This window comes from Sphaerodactylus townsendi, linkage group LG03 (genome assembly GCF_021028975.2).
Source record: "Sphaerodactylus townsendi isolate TG3544 linkage group LG03, MPM_Stown_v2.3, whole genome shotgun sequence".
NCBI lineage: Eukaryota > Metazoa > Chordata > Lepidosauria > Squamata > Sphaerodactylidae > Sphaerodactylus > Sphaerodactylus townsendi.
In genome coordinates this window covers 135,377,944-135,388,720 of record NC_059427.1, presented here as the reverse complement: position 1 = coordinate 135,388,720, position 10,777 = coordinate 135,377,944, and the positions used below count along the sequence as shown (strand labels likewise).

The following is a 10,777-nucleotide window of genomic DNA, read 5'->3' as shown; positions in this document are numbered from 1 at the left end:
CAGCTTCAAAAGAGAATTGTACCTGGAAACAGATTGAGTATCAGTGTACATGGGCCAAGACTAGAGCGATATGATCCCTGCAATTCACTCTAGTTACAATCCTTACTGAAGCATTCTGCAATGAATGATGTTTCAAAACACTTTTCCAGGGTAGCCTCATATAGAGTGCAACAGTAATCTAATCTGGATGTAACCAGGGAATGCACCTCATTGGCCAAATCTTTTCTGCCCTGGAAATGCCACAGTGGGCTAATTGGTTAAAGCTGGTACAAGACACCCTGCAGAGAACAAAATGTCAGCTCAAAAACATGACCTACATAATATGTAAGATCTGTTAAGTAGCCTGCCCAAGACACTCATTGTTATCATGGATGCCATATCCAGAACTGCTTCGGAAAAGACAGGCTTAGCATAAATGCTGATGTTACCCAGGACAACCAGTCTAGGGGGTCTTCAATACCACTCCTGAGACCAGGAGCAGCAGTGGCGTAGGAGGTTAAGAGCTCATGTATCTAATCTGGAGGAACCGGGTTTGATTCCCAGCTCTGCGCCTACACAGGCTAATGGAGAGGTTTATCTGGGGAATTCAGATTAGCCTGTACACTCCCACACATGCCAGCTGGGTGACCTTGGGCTAGTCACAGCTTCTCGGAGCTCTCTCGGCCCCACCTACGTCACAGGGTGTTTGTTGTGAGGGGGGGGAAGGGGATTGTAAGCCCCTTTGAGTCTCCTGCAGGGAGAGAAAGGGGGGATATAAATTCAAACTCTTCTTCTTCATCATCTTTGTTAGCTTGGGTAGGGAGAATGTTAAACTGTGGGTTGGGTGGTACATTAACAGAATCCTACCCTGTCTCACAGTCCCAGTATTAGGTACTCAGCCTCAAAACTGGAAACATCCTGGATGGGCCACTGAATTAGGGGGATAGAGGCTGTAGACTACAGTGATACCACCTCTCTACCCATCAGACCTAAGCTGATGTATCACCAAGTACTCTGGGGAGAACAGCCAGTCGGGGAATGTTAAACCCCCTTCCCACAGTGATAACATGCCCAGCCAGTCCTCTAAGGTGGGACTATATGGCTTTAATTGGGCAGGGAGGAAGGAGGAAATAAAGTGCAAAAATTACAACCCTGAGTTAGGATTACCAAGGGAGCCAGAAATACAGAACACTATGGTTTAGCAGCAATAACATGTCTAGGAATACAGACACTATTTTATAGATTTACCTCATAAAGGGATCGTAGCAGCAGCGGTGGCTTGGGATCCCAAGACCCACAATGCCAAGGTAGGTGACTAAATCCTACCTGAGCTGTTACAGTTAAGAAAGACTGTTTCCTTCAAGGACTGAGCAATAGCAGCAGGCCCAGAAGTCAGTCTTCCTCCTCTGCAGAATTCTCCATAAAACAGGCTAAGCTGGGAAGTTTATGAGGGCAAGTCTGTATTCCTTCCAGACCCAAGCTGTCGCCTCCTTTTTGAACATTTTTCTCATCCCACCCTCCCCCTTTGGATTGAGGGGAAGCTGCTTTTCTTGGAACAAAGGTACTCTGGCATGAGGCGTTTCTTTGATTCAGTGCACTGGGTCAAAATTTATTGCTCCCGAAATTCATCCACCAGCTCAAAGCTTGTCTCAAGACCCCTTTCAGGGGAAAATAAAATTCAAGAAGACAGGGGTTGTAAATTGCTAATGAATTTACAACACTGCCAGTAAACCAGAATATAAGAAGAGCCCTGCTGGATGGAACCAGTGGCCTATCTAGGCCAGCATCCCACTTCACACAGCAGCCAGCTAGCTTAGGCTCTGAGTGGCTGCTGTAAGGCATTACCCAAGATGTTTATTGCTCAGCTGTTCAGTAATCCTGCTATATTTCCTCAAACTGAATCTTACATGGTGCCTAGGGCTTTGATAAGACAAAACTGGCTTCAAAGAAAAGCAATGCCTGAAAAGGGGGGGAGGGGCTTCACAGAATACAAAACTAAAAGGCTAGGTCAATCATCCTCCACTCCAATCACCTGCCTTCAGAACAAGAAACTTTACATCTGAATCCCTCAGCAGATTGGCCTGTAGAGCAGCAGTGGCGTAGGAGGTTAAGAGCTCGGGTATCTAACCTGGAGGAACCGGGTGTGATTCCCCACTCTGCCACCTGAGCTGTGGAGGCTTATCTGGGGAATTCAGATTAGCCGCAATGGCGGCTCCCACACACACCAGCTGGGTGACCTTGGGCTAGTCACAGCTTCTCGAAGCTCTCAGCCCCACCCACCTCACAGGGTGTTTGTTGTGAGGGGGGAAGGGCAAGGAGATTGTAAGCCCCTTTGAGTCTCCTACAGGAGAGAAAGGGGGGAATTAAATCCAAACTCTTCTTCTTTTTCTAGAGTACAAACATGTTCTCGATGGTTAGACTATATGAGAACTAACAAGCCACATCCTGAAAAAAATCCTTAGAAGCCAAAAATCCTTCTCCAGGAAACCAACCATGATGTTAGCAGGTCACACAGAAAAGAAAAAAATTGTTTCTTGACAAAAACACATTGATGTCTACAGCAACTTGCCTATCAGGGTTTCAGACCCTTGGAAACAAGACAAAGCCTCTCTGCTTTCACAGGATAAATATTTATTGGCCTTCCAAGCATTTATTCATTCATTCATTGGAATTCATACCCTGCCCAATACACAGGTCTCAGGGCAACTTACAACATTAAAAACATCGTAAAAACATCATCATATGAAACATTCATAAAAGCCACCCACATACCCTCCCTCACTGGTGTATAGTCTTCACAGGGCATCAAAGGGAGTCAAAGGGTCTGGAGTGGGCGGAAGGATCTACAGTTTAGGCATCTAACTTTACCATCACATCTGCATTACCCGATGAATTTCAACTTGTTGTGCACTTATGCAACTACTCGCATATTGCATTTTGCATATATGGCAGTCACGTGTATCTTTAAATCCATCTCACAATCAACCTAGTCTGTCCTCGGCCAGGATCTTTCCAGCATTGCCTCCAGCCTGGTGGAACACACTGCCAAATGAGCCCTGGGCCCTGTGGAACTTATCACAGTTCTGCAGGGCCTGTAAGACAGTTCCACCAGACCTGCATTTTAGGGCAGCAATGGTATTCTGTCAAAGCATGCCTCCCTTTTCCTCCGTCCCCCTTCCCTTCCCTTTCCCCCTCTCCTTTTAATACATTTCCCTTAATTTAGTGAGGGGTTAATTGTATGGCTACCAGTACTTTGTAATGTACTACTGAACATTTTAATCTGGTAAACCACCCAAAACCCATTAAGGGGAAGGGTTACCTAGAAATCAAATTAGAAATAAATAAACTAACAAAGTCTCATACAGAGACTGCTGCAATCAAGAAACTGAGAACAACACCTCCTACCAGATCAGACTATTACAGCTACAAGAGCAATGGGATGTGGAATGGTACGGTATAGCCCAACATCGTCAGATCTCAGAAATCAAGCAGGGTCAACACTTGGATGGGAGATTAGATAGTAAAATTCTGCAGAGGGAAGCAATGGCAACCCGTCCCTCCTTCTCACTGGCCTTGAAAGCCCCTTGCTGGGGTCGCCATGGGTCGATTGCTACTTGACAACACATTCATACATACAAGCTCAACAGTGCTTACAGAAAGTTGCTAACGTTACTCAGGGCTGATACAGATACTGGCACTGAGCAACCGTTGCTATTAATATCAGTAAGCAGGTGCCACAGATGAGATATTACATAAAAAGCTGGAGAAGGGGTTACGGGTTCTACATAGTCTTCCAGTCTTACTAAACTGAGTTAGTGTAACCCCCATGCCCAGAATGGGTTGGCCCAGAATGGGCTGACCCAGTAAGGGGATGGAGACTCAGAGCAGCAGAAAGGCTGCAAGAGCTCTTTGCAGAAGACAAGGGTACCAGACTGGGACTGTGATTTCCTATAAGGGCCCTTAACACTTGTTAAGGGGTTTTCTTTAATGGTTGTGGAATGGTGAGAGTTCTCTCGGAGACCTTCATCATGATACAGACCTGTTCATCAAGCTTCCCCTTTGAGTTCCTTTTCAGGTTTCAGCCAACTTGCAGCCAAGAAGAATTTGGACTCTGGCCATAAATATCAGTGAACTGTAACTAGAAGGGACTTGAAATGCAACCTTCCCGAACAGGACCTTGAATTGTAACGTTAAATGTTGATGTTTTTAAAAAGTGTTGTAATTGTAAAGAAAAGAGTAAACCATTTTGTTGTTTGTAATTAAAGTTGTTGCTGCAACTCATTCCAAGTACTGCCCCACAAGAACCCACACAAGCTGAGGGTTACAAATGGCCTCAACGTGGGGCTTGGAAGTGAGATTGCAAAATATAAAGTCCGCTACAATGGAAGTGTGGCAAGCGCAAGTTGCCAGGGTTTTGGATCCCCATATAACCTGCTTTTGTTATGTGATGTAAGTTCAAGAGATGTTGCTATGTGAATTTGAAGCACATGATTCTGTTTGGCAGGGATTGCATGAAGGAGGGGATTCCAGTTGCAATCCCCTCCATCCCTTCTACCAAACTAGTAATGGCTGAATCTAAACATTTGCTAAAGAGTTTTGCAGGCCTGCCAGTGCAGCTAAGTTTAGGGAAAGACAATGTTCTTGCATTCAGATGCACAAAATGTGGTTCCTTCTCCAATTTTGGGAATCTCTGGGGGAAATCATTGTGCAATGATTTCAAGAGAGTTGCATTGTAATTACTGTTGGGACGACATGGAATTTTTTTAGTGGGTGGGGAGAATGTAACCCCTATGCCCAGAATGGGTTGGCTCCAGAATGGGTTGACCCAGGCGTAAGGGGGGGTGGAGACTCAGAGCAGCAGAAAGGCTGCCAAGAGCTCTTTACGAAGACAAGGGTACCAGACTCGACCTTGATTTTCTATAAGCCCTATAACACCAAATTTGTTAAGGGTTTTCTTTTAATGGTTGTAAATGCAGGTGAGAGTTCTCCTGGAGACCTTCATCATGTTGCAACCTGTTCATCAAGCCCTTGGAGTCTTCAGGAGCCAGCCAACTTGCAAAGAAGAATTTGGACTTGGCAATATCAGTAGACTGTAACTAGAAGGACTTGAAATGCAACCTGAACAGGACCTTGAATTGTAACGTTAAATGTTGATGTTTTAAAAGTGTTAATTGTAAAGAAAAGTAAACCATTTTGTTGTTTAAAAATTGTTGTTGCAACTCATTCCAAGTACTGCCCCACAGAACCCACAAGCTGAGGTTACATTAGCCCTTGGAGGATCACAATACACCATGCTTTTACAGGACGATTTGTATGCAGGCCTCTATCTTTACTATAATGGGAGACTGTTTTTCTGCTTGCTCACAGTACTTCTGAAGGGTACTAATCTCACAAACACACAGTCTAGACCAAATGATTCCTAATTTTTTTGTTTAAATGTCAGTTTGTCAATTGGTGTATTGCTTAGCATATTTGTTGGTTTTAAACTCCTGCGGCTAAGCTGTACTGATCAGGGGACCAGCTCACACAGTGAAATTTTTCTTAGCAAGACACATCCCATTCATTCCTTGGAGAAACCTTTGCATAGGAAGATAATATGTACCTTGATTCACACATTAAAGTGCAGCAACCAGGCTATGTAAAAATTGCTTCCAAGCAACTGTGGGTGTACATATAACTCAGGATAGCTCTAGACACATGTATAGATTTTGATGGTGCACAGCAGCCAAAGAAACATGAGGTACGCCTGCAATTAATATCTGGTTGAATCCTATGTACCCTTAAGAAATGGTAAAGAAGTAAAACAGATTCAGTTACCACCAAATGAATCCATACACCTAGAAGCGTAAAGCTTCTATAAGCTTTAAACAACAGAATCCATAGAGTTATGTATGTTTATTAATCAGTTTTAAAATGTTGGACAATGCAAATGCTGATTCTTGTGTCATGGAACAGAACTGACAAGAAACAGTCAGTTCACTGTTATATCCCATTCATTCGCAGTCCTTATTCATGGTAGGTTCTTTAAAAGTTGAACCTTTTTGACACCTTACCTTGTCACCGATATTGATGCAAGCTTTGGAATCCAAATCTCTAGGCGGCCTGAGAAATTTAAAAGAAGTTGGAAAGAGAATAAAATTGGCATAAGTACTTCAGAGCTCTTTTGACTCAAGCTATAACCTCATGGATGTAAAAGTGCATGGAGACAAGCATGGATAAAGTATTTGATCACTCTTAGGGAGCAGAGGAACCTAGCCTGTCTGTCACAGTGACATTTCTATAATTAAAAGATATGTTAAAATGCTGGGATGGATCCTACCCTAAACCTACCACCCACTGAGAAAGTTTTTCATCCTCCAACTTAAGTGACTTTTCCATTGGATGAAGAACCACTTTTGCAGCAAAAAGCCTCCTGATGCTGCAGGAAAACTCCTTGAAGGATGGTTGGATGCAGCCCTCTGGATAAGCTTTCCTCTGGGATATCTCAGAATTATTTAATTAAGACTTTATTATTGAAAATGATATATTATTAATGATGCATCATTACAATAAGTGTGTGGTTGCAACGGTTATCACTGGTTTAGTTTCTCATCATCAACCGCCGATGACATAAAGCTATGGACCAATGACAAATATGATCACTGATGTCTCAACATAATACAAGTTCTTTTTTTCTGAACCCATTTCAATCTGGTTTCAGGCTGGGATTTGATACAGAGACTGCTTTGGTTGCCTTGATTGGTGACCTCTATCAAGGTGGAATCTGACTCTGCTAGTTCTGCTGAATTTCTCACCAACCTTTGATACTATTGGCCATAGAATCCCATTGAGCACCTCTCAGGACCGGGACTAAGTGGTTCTGTGTTACAGTCATTCAAGTCTTATTGAGGGGTGGACTCAGATGTCAGTGTTGAGAGATTCCTGCTCTGTCCCATAGCTGTAGGTCTGAAGGGTTCCTCAGGGATCCATCTTTTCTCCCATTGTATTTAATATCTATATAAAGCCCCTAGAAGTGGTCATTAGGAAGTGCAGGCTAAGGTGTCACCAATATTCAGATGATACCGAGTTCTACCTTTCTTTTCCACCTGACTTATAAAAATCCATTCCTGTTAGATTATTTTACAAACCTCAGGATCTCAGCACTGAATCCTCCATGTTCTGAGTGAGCCCCTTTTTCTCTATTCTAGATATTCTTATATTAACAAATGTCTAATGTTTCCACTGAGATATCTGGACATGGGGATTTATAAAGGTGCATCTACATATACTAATAACATGGGGCCCTTTTTAAAAGATCAAAGACAAATCTGCTGTACCAAAGATATTTTTTTAAAAAAATTAGTCTAATGAAAACTTCAGTCTCAACATGTACTTCCATCAGTGTTAGCATTTCATTCCTGGTAAAGACCCACCTTCCTTTTTCCTGCTTTTGGTGCTGCTATGCAGGCTTAGCCTGAATGACTGAATTCAGAGAAGAACCAAAAGCTAAACATGCCTCTTTTTGAGAGAAGGGAATGCAACAAACACAGTAAAGAGAAGCTAACATGGTGTTGCTCAGGGCCAGGACCGGCTGTAGCAAGTGAAACAGAAAGGACTGTTTGACATAACCCATTTCTAGTTTAGTATGGTGATAAAAGCTACCTAATTAATTGTTGAGGGACCTTAAGTAACAATTAAGCCAGCAAGTATCGAGAACTACTCTCCCCTAGGTTACAAAACAAACACATTTAATTGAAACAAATGAGAGTTGCTTACATGTATTCAAACATATTCCCTTTTATCCTATGTCAAGATGACCAATTTAAGCAAACAAGGTGATATCAGGAACTGAGTGGTCAGTGTTGCTTTGGAGGATTTTCACAGTGCCTCTGCCCTTTGTTCACTGCCCTTATCAAAAAAATTGTCAGTGGCACGTCAACTGAGAATGTAATATCCCAACAGCCTGCCCTTGAGTAAAGCAAACTGAAGATTACTACTTTAGTATGATACTTTATGGGAATTGCTTTCAGTATTTCCAAACCAGAGGTTGTGACTGTTTTCCTGCTAAAATGCTGCCAACATCCCTGGATGTCATTAAGAACTACTTTTGAAACATTGTAAGTTTTCCATTTAAAGAATTAGTCAAAATCCCTGCAGTAGTTGCAGAGTAATTCCATGGACTTAAGTCACTGTCAGAGAGCAAGCACATCACCACCTTGTTTACAAATTAACCAGTCCATGGAGAATGAAAGCCACGTCACATCATCAATCATCATTACAAGCTTGAAACACTCACAAAATACATTTGCCACATCACTTAATTCTGACCTTGAGCATTCTTTAAATACTGTACAATCAGTGATGTGAAACCTGCAAGCCAGTGTGGTATAGCAGTTAAAGTAGCTGGACTTGACTGGGGATCCTCATTGTGCCATGAAGCACACTGGTTGACCCGGGGCCAGTCATTCCCTCCTTCAGTCTAACACGTGTTACTGTGACGCTAAAATGGATGTGGGGAAATTCACAAACAACACCTTGAGCTCCTTAGAAAAAGATCAAGTGTAATCCCTGTCCCGCTCCCTCCGCAAAAAAAAAAGTGAAAGTATTTTTCCCTTGTCTTTGCATGGAAAAATAGATGCAGTATTAAAATCAGATCTTAGTATAGATTAACTAGTTTGGAGGGGCTGCATGATTATCATCTGTCATTAAAATCAATATTTATTTATTTATTTATTTATTTATTTATTTATTTATTTATTTTCAGATTTCTAGACCGCCCCATCCCCAGTTTAAACGCTAGGAAGAACAGAAATATTCTATGGTTTTTCTGTATCTTCCATGGATCTGTGGACCAAACCCTATGAATAATCCTTTCCTCCATACAACTGTTTCAGTTCCCACCCCTCAACCCTACCACAATGTGATCTCAAGACATACGTAGAGCTTGTCTGTGGTTGTTCAAATGCTTCTTTAGGAATTTTCAACCCTGGATTTTTCTTCCTGCCTGTGAAATAAGAGGGAGAAAAGGAAACATATATTACCAGAGTAGGGAGCTGTTGGAAAAGATGGCGTCGGTGTAGGAGCTTCGTAAGATTGCTCTAATCTTTTAACCTTTTAACTTTTAAAACTTTATTAAGAGGCTGCTGCTTGGTGCTATTAGCACATTTTTGTCCGGCAGCATATTATTTGTTTCCATTATAACTGCCAAATTAACAGTTATTTGATGTTAAAAGGTGACCTTCAATTTTTTGAGCTCTGATTTTATACAATATTTAACATGCCACTTGCGTTACAGTATGCTTTTTAATTACATGGCCTGGATATTTTTCTTCTGATAAGAAGTTCAACCTTGTCACTAACTATATTGTTGAACTTACCATCTGGATTGCATTATCTAAACTGCACTCCCAATAGAGATGGGGTCAAGGAAATGCCACTGTTCAGCAAACTCACAGACTGGTAATTCACAGAAAATGTGCAAACAAAGATGGATCAGTTCTGTGTTGAAAATGACTGGGACTGTTTTGCACATGCTAATAAATTTTGAATTCTTGATCTGGATTCTGAACCTCCGTCCCCTTTAAATCCGATTCCTAAATGTCATTAACACCGCTTGATTCTAACACCTGCGCAGATTCCTCTGTGAGTGCTGGCAAGCCTTCAGCTAGTGAATTACTGACTCAACAGCCAGATCAAGCCATTCCTCGGGATAGTCCTCCTACAAACTTACCCTTGTTCCATGATCTTCTGTCTCAACAGGCTGTGCTAATTGCCAATATATTTCAACATTGCTACTTTGTCTAGTAAACTACATGTTTTTTTCTGAATGGTATCATCAACTGACAACTCATGATACTACAAAAGATGCATATATTCTAAAAAACGCTGTCTAGAGCAATTTGCAACATATTATAGCTCTATCTCTTCAGAGAACGCAAGTGGCCATTTTTATTAGAAATACCAAGTTAAATTACAATTGATGGATTAATTATAATAGAATTAAAAATTCACTTAGAAGATTATTAAACTGTAGTATAAAGGATACTGAGCTTGATTCTTATATATGGCTCCCTCAGTAAAGAACAACAGCAGCCTTGCTCTCATTTAAATCACCTAGGTCTCCAAAACAACTACTGATGTTGAAAGACAGCTTATATGCTCAGTACAACACAATCATAACCACAGCTTTTGTTCAGTAGTGTGATCAATATGGCACAATGATAAATGTACTGGCAGAAAATGGTGCTTGGGGCGAGACCAAAGCCCGTCCCTGGAGCCTGTGGAAAGACCTGATTTTTTTGCCACTCTTTCTTGGGCTGAGACCACGCCAGTATGCTATGTCTTACAGGGAGGATTAAGCAAAGTTTTCCCCAAGGCTCTCATGGGGAAGTCCCGGCTTTGGCTCTTTCTCTCCACTCACCTCTTCTTGGCTGGCTGCGAGGTTGGGTGGGCAAGTAGGAAACTTGGAACACAGAAGGGAACCCTGAGCAGGACTTCCAGGCAAAAGGGCTTTCGTGCAAAACCGTCTTGTTTCTAATCATTTAGTCCCTTGCCCTGTTCCTTCCTTGTACTTTATGACCCTTAAACAGTTTTAAATCTATGACACCACAAATGAAGCCTCGCAGACCTAAGGCTGCTTTCACACACGTAGAATAATACATTCTCAATGCACTATAGGAATCATTTGCAATTTGGATTTTCCTGTTTCCGTTGCAAATGATTGCTATAATGCTTTGAAAGTTCATTATCCAGCAATGTGTGAAAGCAAAAGAGATAACAAATTAACTGTTTGATTCAAAGCATCCTGAATTAAATAATT

The 10,777-nt window shown here is 41.8% G+C and overlaps 1 protein-coding gene across 1 annotated transcript in view; it reads right to left on the bottom strand.

Annotated features, from left to right (window-relative positions):
• Positions 1 to 10,777, bottom strand: part of MAP2K6 (mitogen-activated protein kinase kinase 6) — an 88,100-nt gene that overhangs the window by 33,459 nt on the left and 43,864 nt on the right. The window contains exons 2-3 of the mRNA XM_048487919.1: positions 8,896 to 8,962; positions 6,033 to 6,081 (exon numbers count right to left, since the gene is read on the bottom strand). Coding sequence (XP_048343876.1) covers positions 6,033 to 6,081; positions 8,896 to 8,962 — 116 coding nt within the window. The remainder of the gene's footprint in view (positions 1 to 6,032; positions 6,082 to 8,895; positions 8,963 to 10,777) is intronic.